This window comes from Podarcis pityusensis (assembly GCF_964106645.2).
Source record: "Podarcis pityusensis genome assembly, chromosome: 4".
NCBI classification, from domain to species: Eukaryota; Metazoa; Chordata; class Lepidosauria; order Squamata; family Lacertidae; genus Podarcis; species Podarcis pityusensis.
The window spans coordinates 3,091,291-3,109,911 of NC_138027.1; the positions used below are offsets into that span (position 1 = coordinate 3,091,291).

Consider the following 18,621-nt stretch of genomic DNA (forward strand, 5'->3'; position numbering starts at 1 on the left):
TGGAATATCCCGATATTCTGCCAAAGGTTTTTATTTTCTCCATAATTTTTGGAATTCTATCTTCTGGTTTTGTAATAAATAAAAGGATATCGTCCGCAAATAATACAATTTTGTAATTATCTTTGTTGTGCTTTACACCCTTGATATGCTCATCCTGAATTATTGCTCTTGTTAATGGTTCCAGGCAGAGATTAAATAATAACGGAGAAAGAGGACATCCTTGTCTCATTCCTTGATTTAAACTAATCAAATTCAAAATTCTTCCATTTGTAACAATCCGGGACGGTTTTTTATAAATCATTTTAATCCAATTACAGTATTCTATAGGGAAACAAAATTTACGTAACACAAACCCTATGAATTCTTTATATATTCTGTCAAAAGCCTTTTCTGCATCTAATGACAATATCATAAACTCCTTTTAATCTTTGTTTAAATTTATCAAATCTATTGTTAATCTGATATTATCTGTAGCTTGTCTTGTTTTTATAAAACCTGTTTTATTATTAGGAATCAAGTATTGAATAACTTTTTGTAATTTTGCAGCCAATATTGCATTCAAAATCTTCGCATCAACATTCATTAATGATATTGGTCTATAATTTGCACATTTAGTAGGGTCTTTGTTACGTTTTGGTATAATTATTATTAAAGCTTCATTGAATGTTGCAGCAGATATACCTTTCTGAGCTATTTCCTCATAGACTTCTAGAAGTCTGGGGAATAGTAGCTTTTGAATATTTTATACCATTCTATAGGAAAACTGTCTGGTCCAGGTGATTTCCCATTCACCATTGTTTCTATTACATTCTCAATATCTGATATATTTAGGGGTGCTGATAGCATATATTTTTGATATTCTTCAATAGTTGGTATTTTAATATCTTGAAAGAAATTCTCCACCTCATCCTCTGATATATTTTCTGGCCCTTCATATAATTTTTTGTAGAATTTAAAAAATTCATTATTGATATCAATTGATGAGGTCGCTGCGATGTTATTTTCATTTCTGTTTAAAGGTATTATTTGGTTCGCTTTCTTTTGTTTTAGACGATTAGCTAGAATTTTTGTCAGTCTTTCTCCCTGTTCCCAATATATTTGTCTTAGACTTAGTAGTCTGAACTCAATTGTTTGAGCTAGTATATTATTCAGTTCTAATGTTTGTTGTTGTATTCTTTCATATGTAACCTTAGATGAGTTTTTTGCCATATCGCCCCATAGTGTTTTTTAAGAAATTTTTAGATTATTTTCTTTTAATCTTTGCAGCTTGGCTTGTTGGCCAAGAAGGATATAATATTCCCTCTGATGTGAGTTTTATATCCTTCCCATTCCATCAGTCTTGATGTTGAAGATTTGGAGTTATTTTAAATATATATTTGCGTTTCTTGGGTTATATATTGAAATGTTTTTCATTTTCATTTAAAAATCATATATTAAGATACCATCTCCTCATACTTCCCTGGGTTTTAGATAAATTATATTCCAGTATTGAAACTGTTCTTAACTAAAGGCTTGCTTTCACTAATGGGGCCTCTTGCTGCTGCTGCGCTGCCGTCAAACAATTTCCGTTCTCATCCTGGGGCTAAGTTCTCAACTCAAGGTAACTCTTTCAGGTTAGCAGAGTTTGTAACCTTAAGCATTTGTAATTCGAGGTACCACTGTATATGAAAATGAAACCCCCCTCCAGTAATTCCCATTTATTGTTTCTCAGTGCATCAGCCAGGAATTTGTAACTGCTTCTTTTTCCCCAGCAATCTCACTGGGATCTCCTTCAAAAGTATATTTTCATCTCCAAAATGTAATCTTTTTTTCACATTCACCTGTAATATTTTCTCTTTCATTCCTCTTGAATTAAAAGTCACCAAACAGTCACCTGGCCATTTTTTGACTTTTGTGAAGCTTGATTTAATTCTGAAGAGTTTGTCAATTGTAAAAATTACTTCTTCATGTATCTGTAACCAGTTTGCGAGTGTTTCTATGATTTTCTTGCTAATATCCTCTCCCTTTGTTTCAGGGATCCCCCAAATTTCAAATTTAATTGCTTCTGATGCATTTCCATTACCGCCATAGAGTCCCAGGTCACTTCCTGTAATGTACTCAATTCTGCCGCTTCCAGCTTTGTCTTCTCTTGGCCTCTCTTCAGTTCTTTAACCTCTGTTTGTGGGTTTTTTCAAAGTGCCTTCTAAGCCTTTTGTCTTGATGTTTAACTCTTGGACTATTTTCCCTAACTCACTAATTTGGCCCAACAAGACTCCCACTGATTTCATGTTTTGCTCTATCTTAGTTTCTATACAGTCTAACTTATTTGAATTATCTTTTAAGTCTCTCTTTAGTTCAGCCAGCATTTCTGCAATTAACATTATAGGTTCAGGATCCTGCATGGACCTTCTCTGTTGAGCTTGTGTTGTTATCACCACTGTTAACCATATTCTATTTGTTTTAACTTTTTATTTTTAACATCTGACGTTCCTTATTTGTCCCTATAAATGTCACTTTATTCTTTTCTTAAAGGCAGAATATGATTTCACATCCTACCAGTACATGGCGTTAACCTGTTCTACCTGTGTTTTCCCACGCTTCGTATGAATTCTTTGATGGGAAGTGAGAGAGGAGCTATCAGTGAAGCTCTTTCCACATTCCACAGAGATAGGGTTTCTCCCCTGTATGAATTCTTTGATGGGAAGTGAGACTGGCGCTCTGACTGAAGCTCTTTCCACATTCCACGCACTGATAGGGTTTCTCCCCTGTATGAATTCTTTGATGGGTATAGAGATGGGAACTATGACTGAAGCTCTTTCCACATTCCACACACTGATAGGGTTTCTCCCCTGTATGAATTCTTTGATGGGAAGTGAGAGAGGAGCTCCTACTGAAGCTCTTTCCACATTCCACACATTGATAGGGTTTCTCCCCTGTATGAATTCTTTTATGGTTAGTGAGATCAGTGCTCCAACGGAATCTCTTTCCACATTCCACACACTGATAGGGTTTCTCCTCTGTATGAATTCTTTGATGGGAAATGAGATCGGTGCTCCGACGGAAGTTCTTTCCACATTCAACACACTGATACGGTCTCTCCCCTGTATGAATTATTTGATGGGAAGTGAGATGCTTGCTCTTACTAAAGCTCTTTCCACATTCTAAGCACTGATAGGGTTTCTCCCCTGTATGAATTCTTTGATGGGAAGTGAGACTGTCCTTCTTACTGAAGCTATTTCCACATTCCACACACTGATAGGGTTTCTCCCCTGTATGAATTATTTCATGGGAAGTGAGATGGTCACTTTGACAGAAGCTCTTTCCACATTCCACACCCTGATATGGTTTCTTCCCAGGGAGATTTCTTGGATGGGAAGTGGAATGGGAACTTTTTCCACTTTCAATATATTTATACAGCTCCATTGTGGGGATTTTGTCATGGTCACCCTTGTTCTTCATTTTCAGTCCATCACTATCTGCAATGAGGAGAGAAATGGATTATAGCCTCAGGGAGAAATTAATGGTGCATTCACACAAAATCTTATATGAAGAACAAACTTCATTAGTCTCTAAGGTGCTACTTTACAATTTTTAAAATAATTCGACTGTGTCAGACCAACACGGCTACCTACCTGAATCTAGAACTTGTAAACACTGGTATTAGAGGAATAACATATTGAAGTTTCGCAACCTTAACCTGTTGCAGGATCTTAGCCAGACCAAGTTGAATATAGCAGTGCATATGCAGACTTCCAGAAGCAATCAGTTGCAGGCATGTAGGATGAAGCAGGAACAAGACGCTGCTACCAGTAACTTGGTTACTTATAGGTGTTTATTATTAAAGCAGATTCACAAGTTACTATATACAGGATACGGATCTTAACTCTCTCACTTAATAAACCCCAAACGACTCTCAGAACACACACTGTTCAACCAACTAACCAACCAACCAACCAAGGAAGGTCATGAGTCATCATGCCTAAGTAGAGACCTCAACCAATAGCAGAACTGTATCCAAGGCCCCATATCTGTAGGCAGAACAACTCCCTCTGCTCAGTCTTCTTGGCCTTCGGCCAACTTCTTAATTGCTTTGTGAGAAGCTGCATCAAATAGCACGTAGGCAAAAAAATCCCAACATAACACAAGTGGGTTAGATCGATGGTTTTACTAAAGGGTTGGGTGCATTTATTAACAGGGATCCACTGACACCCTTAGTGCAACCTGTGATGCAAAAAGCCTGGCTATTCCCTCGAATGGATTTTCTTTGGCTAAATCATGGAATCCCCTCCATTTCCAATGCAAGTTTCTCCTTGGTCATCCAAAGACTGACAGGAGGAAAAACAAAAACTGAAAACCTGACAGAAGCTACTTCAAATTCCCTAACAACTCTGAAGTTTACAGTTAAAAGGGCCTGAACAGTTCAGACCAGGCTGATCCTTGTTTTAAGAAGGTGGAGGAAGAACATTAACAGAAGAAGAAGAAAAGTAATTTACTGTTCAAGGTTTATTGTGGGACTATTGTAATCCCAGATGTTTTAAGGGGGCACTGTTGAGTTCTGTGAATATATATGAGGTTCAACATAGAGAGCCGTTTTGAATTTAAAAACTGATATTATGATCCCACAGGGAGCCTTACCAAGAGAGGCCAAGATCCCACGATTCTCTTCCATGACCTCCTTATGCAGAGCTCTCTGGTCAGGATCCAGCAACTCCCACTCCTCATCCGTGAAACAAACAGCAATATCTTCAAAGCACACTGGACCCTAAAAGAAAAAGGGAAATGTCAACCTCTGAAACAACACTGTTGTTCACCACCACTCCTTGAGCTTGGACATTGTTCCACCCCTTGGCCTCTGTCCCCACAAGGCAGCTTCCCCTGACCTGATCTGGTTCCACAGCTGCTGCTTCCATTCTGTCCCCATTCAGAGATGGATGAAGAGGTCTTGCCATCATCGTTCTGTCACCTGCCAGAGAAAAAAAAGTTGGATGCCCAGAGTGCAGTGCATCTGCAACAACAGATGGGACTTTGAGAACGCTTTGCCTGCTGAGTGCATTTGGATGTTTGGGCGAATTTCAGATGTTAGTTGTGAGAAAAAATATATCTCTCCTACTCAGCCCTCACACGTCTTCAAATTTAGCCCTCTTTCATGGCCCCACAAGTTGCCTCCGGACGATCCATCGTTCTCCCGTAGATACAGTATCAGCAATTAGCGACACGAGCTCCAGAAATAGCCTGCCACATTCCAGAACTGGTGCACGCTCTATCAGCAGATCATGCACAGCGAAAGATGCACACAGGAGAGTATTATTTACAAGTTTATTCAGCGTTGGTCAGAACAAAGAAAACATGACTGCCAGCTTCAGTGTCTCGGCACAGAGAGAGAAACGAAAGCAAAGACAAAACATAAACTTCCTGTGAACAGGAAATACGCAGACTCTGTGACTCACAAAGCCTGCTCCCTTTTAAGGTGGAACGGAAATATCCTAACATACACGGCCCCGGAGTTGCCTCCTGCTGCCCCACTCCTGGCCGCCCCTTCCCAACCGAGATACCCCCAGAGGAGAAACGCACAAACTTCACGAGCGAGGGCTCTTTTCCCGCCCCTTCCAGCCGCCTTTCCTCTCTGTCTGCGCTCCTCTCCACGCAGGACTTGCCCCGCAGAGTTCCTGCCTGCAAGCGAGCGGCCAGGGCTCCAGTCAGACCTCTTGCAACGCCCGCCTGCTGAGAAACCTGAGCAGGGAGGCTCTCTCCCTAACTGGGAGGGAGCAAGAAGACGGGACGCAGTAAAAGCGAATCTCTTTGCCTGCCTTCAACTCTCCCCGTGAGTCCTTATTAAGAGAGCCATGCAGGGGCAGGCCACCCCTGGTGCCATCATGGAGGGGGGTGACAAATTATCAAGGAAAAATTACAGTGGTGCCCCGCAAGATGAAATTAATCCGTTCCGCGAGTCTCTTCGCCTTACGGTTTTTTCGTCTTGCAAAGCACGGCTATTAGTGGCTTAGCGGCTATTAACGGCTTAGCGGCTTTAAGAAAAAGGAAACAAACTCGCAAGAACTTGCAAGACGTTTCGTCTTGTGAAGCAAGCCCATAGGGAAATTCGTCTTGCGGAACGACTCAAAAAACGCAAAACCCTTTCATCTAGCGAGTTTTTTGTCTTGCGAGGCATTCGTCTTGCGGGGCACCACTGTACTGCCCTACTAGGGCGGTTCATAAAAAAACCTTTTTTTTGAAAATGCCTGCTCCAAAGGTCTTATCTTACTACTCTAGAGATTATATAGCTATATATGAAATTTCATGCATATCAGTTAAGATCTTGACCCTCCTCCACAAAAACAGCTGTTTACTTGGCCGTTTTCCCATGTGGTGAAGGCTGAAATTTCAATTCAGTGGAGCAGGGTCAAGCTATTAACTGATAGGCACGAAATTTCAGATATAGCTACATAATCCCTAGTTTAGTAACACCTTTGGAGCAGGCATTTTCACACACAAAAGAGTTTTCTATGATCCATCCTGCTGCCCTATACTCCGCTGGGCTTCCCGGGTCCTGGAAAGTCGGCCTGTGTGAAGAAAATGAGACTAGGCTGAGTAGATTAGGCCTTGCCTTACCTTTGCCCCGCCCCTGCCCGCAGCCGATTGGCCAGCTGGGTTGGGGGCGGGGCGAAGGCAAGGCAAGGCTGAAACTAATTCACCTAGTCTCATTTTCTTCACCTAGGCCGACTTTCCGGGCTGCTGAGGAGGCCTGACAAGACCGCTGCCTGTCCTGGGCGCCCGCTTTAGGTCCGAAAAACCTTTGCTGCCCCCAAAAGTGGAGCGTGTGGGACAATGGCAGCGCTGCCGCCCTGTTTTGTCCACGCGTGGCACCAGGAGGAGCAGCTCAGTGCTGCCCTGGGCGCTCGGCAGGCCAGCTTCCCTCTGCCCCCAGTCTTCCCTTCATGAAGCTAGGACCCCCCAAAAGCAGTTGTGGAATTGAAAGAAGATGAGAAAAAAATCAGCAAACCTATTCTGTGGCTAATTGACCAATTCCTTTAAATAGGGTCTATTAATGAAGTTCACACTTTTGACAACCAGTCTGATTCTTTTGCAGAAAAATATTACTTTTTTATAATTTTTATTTTTTATTTTTAGCATACAAATTTTTTTAAGACATACCACACAAATTATTATACATATGTCCTTGTTTGGACTTCCCTCAGCATCTCTGATAGCCTTCCGTCTGTGTCTCCCTTGTATCTATCAGGGACTACAGTGGTACCTCGGGTTACATACGCTTCAGGTTACAGACGCCGCTAACCCAGAAATAGTACCTCAGGTTAAGAACTCTGCTTCAGGATGAGAACAGAAATCGTGCGGCGGCGGCGCAGTGGCAGCAGGAGGCCCCATTAGCTAAAGGGATGCTTCAGGTTAAGAACAGTTTCAGGTTAAGAATGGACCTCCGGAACGAATTAAGTACTTAATCCGAGGTACCACTGTATTCTCTTGCCTTTCCTTTGATATCTATGCTACTGATTACTTCTGCCATTTTAATTTTTGAGAAAGAGTTTTAATTTAAAAAGGATCTGTACTATAGAATAACAGTGGTAACAATATATTGAAGACAAGTAAATATTTTGGGAGGGTGGTCCCAGAGCCCTGGAGCCACGGTCCCAAAGAGGATAAAATGGGCGGACTTTGGCACTCTTGTGTCCTGTCCTCTCGCAATGTATTTTTCTCTATCTGAGCTGGCTCCCTGCCTGTTACCTTACATGTGGGGAAACCCCTGTGGGGTTCCTCTCTGTGTAAAGTCTTCAAGCTGTTCCTGCGCACAGCTGACAAATCTGCCCCATTGTCAAAATTTATCTTTTCTCCCACCTCCAGTTGTGTGTCCTGGCTGAGGGGGAAAACAGAAGACTGAAGGTCTAGTTGAGATTCCTGCATTGCCCCAGGGGGTTGGCTAGATGACCCTCAGGGGTCCCTTCCAACTCTACAATTCTCTGCTGCAGGCTTGTGCAGAGTTTTAGGCAGAAGTTGGATGCAAGGGGTGCAAAGGATTGCAGCGAATCTTATGCACCGTCGGCTCGGGAATAAGTCCCACTGATCAAGATGGGACTAGATTGCTGCTGTGCAGTCCTGTTTTTTAAATAAATGTTTTCCTTTTCAGATAATACAGAGCATGGTGAAATCACAATAAATAAAACCTCCCCTTCAGTAGTTTCAAGCACTACTACGGGTTCCGCATAACAGCTGTACTGCATTGTTTACTGTGACAGCACCTGCACTTTGGAACTCCCCACCTATTGCAACAAAGAACGTGCCTTTCCTAGACTCTTTTCGGGCACCTGCTAAAAGCATTCTTCTTTAGGCAAGCATATGTAGATGCTTAGGAAGTTGAAGTAAATTTAATCTGTTTTAATATTTTAGCTTTTGTATGTTTTAAAGTAGGATTGTTGATTTTTCTTGATTTTACTGCTGTGGTTTTTTTTGTTTGTTTGCTTTTTGTTTTGGTAAACCACTTTGCAGGTTTTTAAAAATAAATTTTATTAAATAAACAATAAATATAAATAAAATAACACAATCCATCCTGTAGATTTAAGTATCTGTCCATAGTTGCCTACTTGTTATCAGAGGCCGAGAATCGACATTCCTTTGTAAGAAAATATGAAATAACGCAAAACCATTTTTGCAGGCAAAAAATAAAATGAAAAAAATCAATGGGAGGGGCGGCAAGAAATTTTCCGCACCGGGTACCACCTGACCTTCTTCGCCTCTGGAGCCACGTGCTTTTAGCTCAGCCTTAAGCGGGCTTACTCGGGAGTAAGTGACCTGGCACGCCTTGAGACTTGGCAGGCGCTGCTGCGCAGACCCTGTACAGATCCTGCTGGAGTGCAGGATGACCCGGGCAGGCCCCTCCCACCGGCCAAGCGACCAATCGCAGCAAAAGCAGCACCTCCCAAGGGAAGCAACCGACCAATCGCAGCCCGCCTCTAAACTTCCTTGGCGGAGCGTTGCTCCAGGGGAGAGTAAGCAGAGCAGCAGGCAGGCGCTTTGCATGGGGGGGGGGTTGGCTTTGCAACAGATGGATTTTTCCAAATTGCACGTGGGCCTGTTTTAAACCTCCCCGCAGGAGCCACCCCCCCTTCTCCCCACTGCACCCTCCTGGGGGAGGGGGAGAGAGAGGAGACTCACCAGATCCCAAGAGAGGATTGCCCTTCCCAAAGGAGTAAGCAGCGTCTTTATAGAAATGCAGAATATACAGTACTGTAGTTGCGGACCTCGTGCGATTTCGCCCCTCCCTGGCAGGACCCCCTGCTCCCTGGGGCTTCCCCCCCCCCATGAGCCACCCTCCCCTGCTGCCTCCCTGGGACCCCCCCCTTCTTCCCACTGCACCCTCGGGGGGGGGGGAGGAAGAGACTCACCAGATCCCAGGAGAGGATTGCCCTTCCCAAAGGAGTAAGCAGCGTCTGTATAGAAATGCAGGACATACAGTACTGTAGTTGCAAACCTCGCGCAACCCCGTCCCTCCTTGGCAGGACCCCCTGCTCCCGGGGCTCCCCCCCCCATGAGCCACCCTCCCCTGCATCCCTGGGACCCCCACCTTCTCCCCACTGCACCCTGGGGGGGGGGAGGAAGAAGAGACTCACCAGATCCCCGTGGAAGAGAGCAAGGCAGCCTTTGCAGCAGAGGAAAGCAAACCCCCCTTGCAGGAAGGGGAGGGAGGGGCTTTTCCCCTGGAGGACCTGCCCCCTTACTTCCTGTCCTCTCTAGGAATGCAGCTCAGTTCCCTTTAACCCTTGGAAATCCGGGTCCACCCTGCTCAGTCCTCTCTGCCTTTTCTCTCCTGCATTGCAGAATCCCAGAGATGCTCATTTTGAGGGGACGCTCTTGGTTGGTCTGTGATCTGCTCCCTCCCTTGGCCAGAAACTGGAGGAAGAGGTTGCAGGGAAAAGGGGTTTGCAGGAAGCAAGGAACCTCATCCTAGAATCCAGGAATGGGAGCGATAGAAGGGGGTCCTACGGTCATCTAGTCCAACCCCCTGCAGGGCAGGAATCTGCAAAAGCATCCCTGACAGACGGCCTCTGCTCTGAAACTCCAAGGAAGAAGAGTTCCACCACCTTCTTACCTTCAGAAAGATTTTCCAGCTGTTGAGTCAGAACCTTTTTCTTGCCACTTGAAGCCATGGGTTTGGGTCCTACCCTGGGGAGCAGGAGAAAACAAGCTGTCTCTCATGTCTCCCATTCAGCTAGATCACAGCTGAGGGTGGAGTAGGACACGCTGTTCCTGCCTCTCCTGGGAGTGAAGATGAAATGTCCCTGTTGATTTTTAGTTGCATTTAGGATACTTAAATTGTGGCACCCAGAACTGAACACAGTACAGTGGTACCTCGGGTCTAGTACTTAATTCGTTCTGGAGGTCCATTCTTAACCTGAAACTGTTCTTAACCTGAAGAACCACTTTAGCTAATGGGGCCTCCTGCTGCTGCCGTGCTGCCGGAGCAAGATTTCTGTTCTCATCCTGAAGCAAAGTTCTTAACCTGAAGCATTATTTCTGGGTTAGCGGAGTGTGTAACCTGAAGTGTATGTAACCTGAAGCGTATGTAACCCGAGGTACCACTGAGATGCCTCCCACTTTTCTTTGTTGCTGAAATTGTCTGCGTTTGTGCCTTTCATATTTCTCCTTGGGGAAACTGCCATCCATCCTGGACTCAGCGGCGTAGCGTGGGTTGTCAGCACCCGGGGCAAGGCAAGTCATTTGCGCCCCCTAACCCGTGGATTTGCGCCCCCTAACCCTACAAATCTATGCCTATGAATGATGGTCCCTCTCTCTCTCTCTCTTTCTCATATTCCAATTGATTCCCATTTCCGCCGATCGATCCCCGAAGCTCTCACCCAGCGAAATTCGTGCGTAATTACGCTTCGCCATCCCTAATTCTGCCGCTTCCACCGGGAAATCATGACGGCGCGTTTCTCCTCTCCAAACTTTCCCCGGCGCTCTGCCTGCCGGTGCAGCCCTTTTGGCTACGAGCTCCCCTCCTTCTCTGCCCGCTTCCGACCCCACCTCCCCGTCCAGCCTCCCTACCTCCTGAAAAAAGGCGCCGGCGCCGAGCAGGACACCCCCGTGGCCATCGGAGAGAGGCGGGGCCGAGGGAGGCAAGCCAATGGGCGAGGCGGGGGTAGGTGGCCACGGGGGCGGGCGCTGCCGCAGTCCTCGGGTGGGCAAGGTAGGAGCAGGCAGAGGCTGGCCGGCCGCTCTGACAATAGGGGCGGGCCGAGGGCACGACGGGGCTGGGCCCTCTGGACTCGCGCCCCCCCAGATGTTGCGCCCGGTGCGGCCGGCACCCCTGGCACCCCCCCACGCTACGCCACTGCCTGGACTCCCTTCTCTTGGAGTATTTCTGACCATGGAATCTCACCCCGTAGCTCCTTCAGCTTTTTGAAATTGGCCTTCTCGGAGTCTATAGCGTGTGTCCAACTACACTCAGCTTTCCCTTCCCTCTGTATCGTGAAACTTAGGAGTACCCAGATCTTCCTCTTCCTGCCTGTGCATGCATTGCTCACTATTTATAAAAAAAATATATAGCAGGAATTTCTATCCCTTTTGATCTGGCGGAGTTTTGATGAAGCCTCCAAAGGAACATCGGAAGCTGCCTGAACTCTAAGAGGCCCTTCTTCATATGCCGCCTCCTCGAGAAGTCCAGAGGGTGGCAACATGAGATTGGGGCCTTCTCTGCAGTGGCTCCCTGTCTATGGAATGGTCTCTCCAGGGAGGTGTGCCTGGAGCCTTCATTATACACCTGTAGTGTCAGGCGGATGTCAGCAACTCCCGGCTGGTTGCCCAGGAACGAATAAAGACAAAGGAATGTTTCTTATCATCCTCTTTTCATTCATTTTTTACAGAGAGGCTATAGAACCCAGCCTTTTGGATAATGGCATTGTCCCGAGTGAATCTGTCTTTGAGCTCTTTGCTCTCCTACTTTCAAGGCTCACCAAGTTCTGGAAGATGGAGGGTCTGGAATGCTTTCTAAATACATTGTGTCAGTCAGTTGTCACCACCCTGCTGCTGCTGCTGCTGCTTCCTCCTCCTCCTCCTCTCCCATTATTTCCCAACTTTCCCCCTCATCTGCCTCTGAGCTATGACCTCCCTCAAACCCCTGTTGTAAATGTAAACTGTCTTCTTCTTCCTCCTCCTCCTCCCTGGAAGAGTCAGGCTGGGGAGGCGGTCTCCACCATTCCTTCTTTGCCCAGTCCCTGACATTTAGGCACCAGGAGAAAACGTTCCTCTCGAACCAGACCTTTGGCTGATTGACATCCAGTGCCCTTCTGAAATGTGTTGGGGAGGTTATTGGCTTGTTTTTGTTTTTATTTTGATTACCGTATTTTGTGGTTTTATATTCTGATTTTATTCTGTGAACTGCCCCGAGGCCTGTGCATATAGTGTGGTATATAAATTTAATAATAATAATGCTATTAGTAATCCTGGAGATTTGACTTCCTCCTTCAAAAGAAGGACCGTCACCTGACTAAAGGAATAGGAGGTGGTGCATAATTGTTCTACCTTTTATGTGTTCTATGTTTTAAACAGTCCTCGGGTCTTTTGATACAACGGCAGTGTATAAATTTAATAGATAATAACAACAATCATCGATTTTTAGTCCATTGAATTAGCAATTAAGCATTTCTGGAAGGGGAAATGGCATACTTTTGCCTATTTGAATAAAAAGCATGCATTAAAAAGTATTAGTCATTTATGATCAGAATATGATTTATTTGTTTTGAACTTTGCTTGGTACCTCATTGGTAGCCAGTACAATTGTTCCAGAAGTGGTAGAACTCAGGACCCGCTGCCTTATGGGACATATTTGGGAGAAGAAAAGGCTGTGGAATTAGCCCTACACAAATCCAGACTGGAGTCCCTAAGGCGGTTGGATGGTGCCTTCTTTGCCTCCTTCCTGCAACTCTTGCAGCCTAGTTTGTGTCTAATGTCTTGGTCTGCTTTCTTGTGGATGACTTCAGAGAGGCCAAGAAGAGGGTCTTCTCTGGGCAGCTCAGGAGCTCCAGACACATTGCCCAGGCTTGGGCCCCACGGAGCTCACATTGGTGCTGCAAAAGCAGCAAATAGCCTCTAAGAATGCTACAGCTTTTTATATGGTATATAAAGATCCAATAATCATAGAATTGTCTTGTCCAAACTAAAGCATCCATGACAGATGCCCATTCGACCTCTGCTTAAAAACCTCCAAGGAGTCCACAACCTCCAGAGGAAGACTGTTCCACTGTAGAACAATTCTTACTGTCAGAAAGTTTTTTCTGTATATTTAGTCAGAATCTCCTACCTTGTAAATTGAAGCCATGGGTTCGAGTCCTACCCTCCAGAACAGGAGAAAACAAGCTTCTTCCCCCTTTCATGTGACAGCCCTTGAGATATTTGAACATAGCTCTCATATCTCCTCTCAGTCTCCTTTTTCCCCAGGCTAAACATTCCCAGCTCCTTCAACTGCTCCTCACAAGGCTTGGACTCCAGACCCTGGATCATCTTGGTTGTCTTCCTCTGCACATGTTCCAGCTTGTCAACATCCTTCTTAAATCGTGGTGCCCAGGACTGGACCCAAGACTCCAGCTGTAGCCTGACCAAGGCAGAATACAGTGGTACACTTACTTCCCTTAAGAGGGGCACTAGCCTAGCCTAGAGTAGAATTAGCTTTTTTGCTGCTGCATCACACTGTTGACTTAGGTTAAGCAGGCAGTCCACCACAACTCCTAGTTCCTTTTCACCTGTAATGCTAGTAAGCCAGATATCCCCCATCTTATATTTGTGCACCTGGTTCTTCCTGCCTAAGTGCAGAACCTTACATATGTCTTTACTGAAAATCATTTTGTTAGCTTGTGCCCAGTTATCCAATCTGTTACGGTCATTTTGAATCCCGATTGTGTCTTCTGCAGCATTAGAAACCCCTCCCAGTTTGGTGTCACCTGCAAATTTGATTAGCATCCCCTCAATTCCTTCATCCAAATCGTTTATAAAAACATTGACCAACAACACCCAACTTGTCAATTTTTCCTACGATGATAAGGAACCATTAATGAGAACTCTTTGGGTTCTGTCAGTCAACCAACTACAAATCCACCTAATGGTTACCTCATTCAACCCACATATCAACATATATATATATATATATATATATATAATAAAGAAATTGTCCAGTAGCACCTTAGAGACCAACTAAGTTTGTTCTTGGTATAAGTACACGAAAGCTTATACCAAGAACAAAGTTAATTGGTCTCTAAGGTGCTACTGGACAATTTCTTTATTTTTTATATATATTTTGATTGCGTCAGGACAACACGGCTGACTACCTACCTGAATCTAGAACCACATTTCAACAGTTTTCTTGCAAGAATATCATGGGGGACTTACTGAAATCAAGATACACTATGCACACAGCATTCCCCTGATCCACCAAGCTTGTAACTCCATAAAATGATTTGTCTTGCATGACTTGTTTTTGAGAAACCCATACTTTTATCCTGTATGATGTGAACTGCCTTGAAATATGTGGATGAAGGGTGCTACATAAATTAAATAAATAAAGAATAACTAATAAGAAGGATATTGACAAGCTGGAACACGTGCAGAGGAGGGCTACCAAGATAATCAAGGGTCTGGAAACCAAGCATTATGTGGAAAAGCCAAGGGAGTTGGGTATGTTTAGCCTGGAGAAGAGGAGACTGAGAGGGGCCATGAGAGCCATCTTTGAATAACTTGTGTCATAGAAGATGGAGTAAGCTTGTTTTCTCTGGCTCCATAGAGTAGGCCCTGAAGAAATGTCTTCCAGTTACCACAAAGGAGATTCTAATGAAACATCAGGAAGAACTTTTTCATAGTATGAGCTTTCATGTGCATGCTCACTTCTTCAGATACCTGTCTGAAGAAGCATCTGAAGAAGTGTGCATGCACACCAAAGCTCATACCAATAACAAACTTAGTTGGTCTCTAAGGTGCTACTGGAAGGAATTTTTTTATTTTGTTTCGACTATGGCAGACCAACACAGCTACCTACCTGTATCTAGAACTTTTTAATGGTAAGAGCTGTTACAGTGAAGTGGACTCCCTTTAGAGTGGTGAACTCTCATTTATTGGAGGCCAGCAGACGTTAGATAGCTCTCCATCATGGAGGCTTTCGTTGTGATTTCTGCATTCAGCAGGTTGGACTAGATTACATTGGGGGTCACCTCCAACTCCACAATTAAAGGATTCTCAGATTCTCCCCTGTATGAGTTCTTTGATGGGAAGTGAGATTTTGCTTCCAGCTGAAGCTCTTTCCACATTCCACACAATGATATGGTTTATCCCCTGTGTGAATTCTTTGATGGGAAGTGAGATTGCCCTTTTGACTGAAGGTCTTTCCACAATCCAAGCACTGATATGGCTTCTGCTCTGTATGAATTAAGTGATGGGAAGTGAGAGAGGAGCTCGTGCTGAAGCTTTTTCCACACTCCACACACTGATAGGGTTTCACCCCCGTATGAACTCTTTGATGGGAAGTGAGAGAGCTCCTGTGACTAAAGCTCTTTCCACATGCCAAACACTGATGGGGTTTTTCCCCTGTATGAATTTTCTGATGGGAAGTGAGAGAAGAGCTTGTATTGAAGCTTTTTCCACATTCCACACACTGATAGGGTTTCTCCCCTGTATGAATTCTTTGATGGGATGTGAGAGTGTCCTTCTTATTGAAGCTCTTCCCACATTCCACACACTGATAAGGTTTCTCTCCTGTATGGATTCTTTGATGTGAAGTAAAAGAGGAGCTCTTACTGAAGCTCTTCCCACATTCCAAGCAGTGATAGGGTTCCTCCCCTGTATGAATTATTTGATGGACAGTGAGAGTGTTCTTCCAGGTGAAACTCTTTCCACATTCCACGCACTGATATGGTTTTGCCCCGCTGTGAATTCTCTGATGGGAAGTGAGATAGGAGCTGGTACTGAAGCTCTTTCCACATTCCACACACTGATATGGTTTCTCCCCACTGTGAATTCTCTGATGTAAACGTAAATCTGTGTTTCTAGCAAAGCCCTTCCTGCATTCTCCACACTCATAAGGTTTCTCCCCTGTATGAGTTATTTGATGGGAAGTGAGAGAGGATCTGCGAATGAAGCTCTTTCCACACTCTTCACATTTAAATCGTTTCTCCCCACTGTGAATTTTCTGGTGTGAATGTAGATCTGTGCTTCTACTAAAGCCCTGGCTGCATTTTCCACACTGATAAGGTTTCTCCCCTGTATGAGTTCTTTCATGGGAAGTGAGCTGGGAGCTCTGACTACAGCTCTCTTCACACTCCAAATTTTTATGTGGCTTCTCCTTTCTGGGGATTTTGTTGTGGTCACCTTTGTTCTTGATTTCCAATTCATCACAATCTGTAATGGAGAAAAAAAGGGATTGGAGCCTCAGGAACAAATAGAGCCCCCAATTATGTAATGATGCTAATTAAAGCTTGCGATGGAAGAACTGAAGGGAGTTGGATATGAGGTCAACCTTTGTTGTCTGCCATTATCTAGCACACTTATGGGAATGTGAAATTTGATACGCCTGGCTCTTCTCTGGGATGGGTTTTGCTTGGTCCAGTCATGGCATCCCCTCCATCTCCAAAGTCAGTCGTCTCTCTGGTCAACCCAAGACTGACAGCAACAAAAACAAAACCTGACAGAAGCTACTTATCTTTCCTAACAACTCTGAAGCTGACATTTTACATGGCAATTTTACATGGCATTTTACCTGGTAATTGTTTAAGAAGCTGCAACTGGAAGAAGAACATTCATAGGAAAAAGAGTAATTTACTCTTCAATGTTTATTGGGGGATGTTGTAATCTCATGTGTTGTAGGGGAAGATATTGAGCTCTGTGAAAATATATTAGGTTCATCTCAGAGAGATAAGTTTTGAATTTCAATACAGATATTATGATCCCACAAGGAGCCTTACTAAGAGAGGCCATGATCCCAAGATTCTCCTCCATGACATCCTTATGCAGAGCTCTCTGGTCAGGATCCAGCAACACCCACTCCTCGTCCGTGAAACGAACAGCAATATCTTCAAAGCACACTGGGACCTAAAAGAAAAAGGGAAATGTCCTCCTCTGAGACAGCAGAAATATGATCTGCTACAGAAATCTCAGTTGTATATGGGTATTTAACTATGGGTATTTGTCTTTGTGCAAATAGGTGTTACTCCACATTGTGTTTTTCAAGTCATTCTGCTTATGCAAGAATTCCAGTTTCCCAGATGGAAGGATCCACTTTCTCCTCTCCTCGTGAGTTGTTCTGGGGAGGTTCCCTCCCAATGCCCCAGAGCCAAATTCAAGGGGTTCATGGGGGCATGGAGAGGGGGAGGAGTGGGGGGCAGGCCCCATTTTGCAGCGGATGGGGCTAACTAGGAGAATCCTGGACACTATTTGTTATTGTCTGTCCACTGCTTAGGAACCTATTTTAGCATTCAATGATGAATATAGAAATAAAAGAAGCCTAGTTTGGATGGCCATCTGTTTTGGATGATCTAGCAATGCAGGGGGTTGGACTTGATGACCCTTGGGGTCCCTTTCAACCCTAGGATTCCAGGAAAACTGCAACTACAGATGAATCCTGCTGGCAACATTCAGAAGGCTGGTGTCACGGAGACATATGGTCAGGAAATCCCACAGTTCACAGCTGGAGTTTACTCTTTATTAGCAAGAATATGATATTCACAGGCTTGGTTGAGTTTCAGGCCTACTGAGAACAGCAGCTCATTCCATGAGCATCTTCCTCCACAAAAGCAGTTGCAGAGAGTGAAGACCCCCGACTCCCCACAGCTTTCTAAGTCCCCTCTCGGGTTTCTTCCAAGCGATCCAACAGTGCACCAGTGTGCAGCCTGCCTTTGCTCCTCCATTGTCAGACGTCTCCTGGCTCTGAGAGACAAGCAGGGAGGGTGGCTTCTGGCAGAAGGAGAGGGAGCCCCCGGTGGCTCCTCCTTCTCCTGACTCACCTCTGCCTCTCGACCTTCCTCTCCCACTCGCCTCCTTCCTCTTCTGCCTCTGATTCTGCACTGCATTCTGCCACAGAGTCTCCCAGCTCACTAAGCCCTGTTACTCCTTCAGCTTCTGACACCTCCTCTTCCCAGGCTTCTCCCTCTTCCCCCTCTGACCGCCCATCCTTCTTCTACCTCCACTCCTTGGGCTCTGAGCCATCTTCTCTTCCTGGTTCCCTGGCTGCTTCCTCCCACCATTCCTCTGTGCCCAACCAGTCCATGACATTGCTCCATCCCTCGGCCTCTGTCCTCACCAGGCAGCTTCCCCTGACCTGATATGGTTCCACAGCCGCTGCTTCCCTTCTGCCCCCATGAAAAGGCGGATCAGGAGGTATTGCCGGCATCATTCTGTCACCTGCAAGAGAAAAAAGGTAAGCAGGACGCCAGGAGTGCCTGCTTCACTCACAGGGGAAACAGGGCATCTCTAACTACAGATGGGCCTTTGAGAAAGCCATACTTGCTGAGAGCATTTGGACATTTGCGCCCATTTCATAAGTTAGTTGGGCAAAAATACATCTCCCTTCCTCTGGATCCTTGACCCCAACTGTCGGTTGGGTGATAATGCCGAGGCTGCTCCCTCCACCGCAATGCAGCGTTGCCCAGGATCCATCAC

General features: G+C 45.1%; 2 protein-coding genes across 3 annotated transcripts in view; both read right to left on the reverse strand.

Annotated features, from left to right (window-relative positions):
• LOC308475135 (uncharacterized protein) overlaps positions 1-18,621 on the reverse strand; it is a 50,120-nt gene that overhangs the window by 29,004 nt on the left and 2,495 nt on the right. The window contains exons 4-6 of one of the 2 annotated variants that reach the window (XM_081002076.1): positions 18,281-18,363; positions 16,929-17,055; positions 12,697-16,365 (exon numbers count right to left, since the gene is read on the reverse strand). The exons of the other annotated variant lie outside the window; for it this stretch is intronic. Of the exons in view, the coding sequence (XP_080858202.1) occupies positions 15,197-16,365; positions 16,929-17,055; positions 18,281-18,363 (1,379 nt within the window). The 3' untranslated portion in view covers positions 12,697-15,196. Of the gene's footprint in view, positions 1-12,696; positions 16,366-16,928; positions 17,056-18,280; positions 18,364-18,621 lie in introns of those variants that run through there. 2 annotated transcript variants of the gene reach the window in all.
• Positions 285-9,680, reverse strand: LOC308475267 (uncharacterized protein). The gene is made up of 4 exons (XM_081002323.1): positions 9,597-9,680; positions 4,860-4,942; positions 4,615-4,741; positions 285-3,455 (listed from the first exon to the last, which is right to left on the reverse strand). The coding sequence occupies exons 2-4, from the start codon at positions 4,929-4,931 to the stop codon at positions 2,617-2,619; spliced, it is 1,038 nt and encodes a 345-aa protein (XP_080858449.1). The 5' UTR covers positions 4,932-4,942; positions 9,597-9,680; the 3' UTR covers positions 285-2,616.

What these genes read in the sequence shown, in the direction of transcription:
- LOC308475267 (XM_081002323.1), bottom strand. Translation starts at nt 4,931, where the DNA reads ATGATGGCAAGACCTCTTCATCCATCTCTGAATGGGGACAGAATGGAA. An exon ending in CAGCTGTGGAACCAGATCAG is followed by an intron (nt 4,742 to 4,859) that starts GTCAGGGGAAGC and finishes TTTTTCTTTTAG; the next exon opens with GGTCCAGTGTGCTTTGAAGA. An exon ending in TGGGATCTTGGCCTCTCTTG is followed by an intron (nt 3,456 to 4,614) that starts GTAAGGCTCCCT and finishes TCCTCATTGCAG; the next exon opens with ATAGTGATGGACTGAAAATG.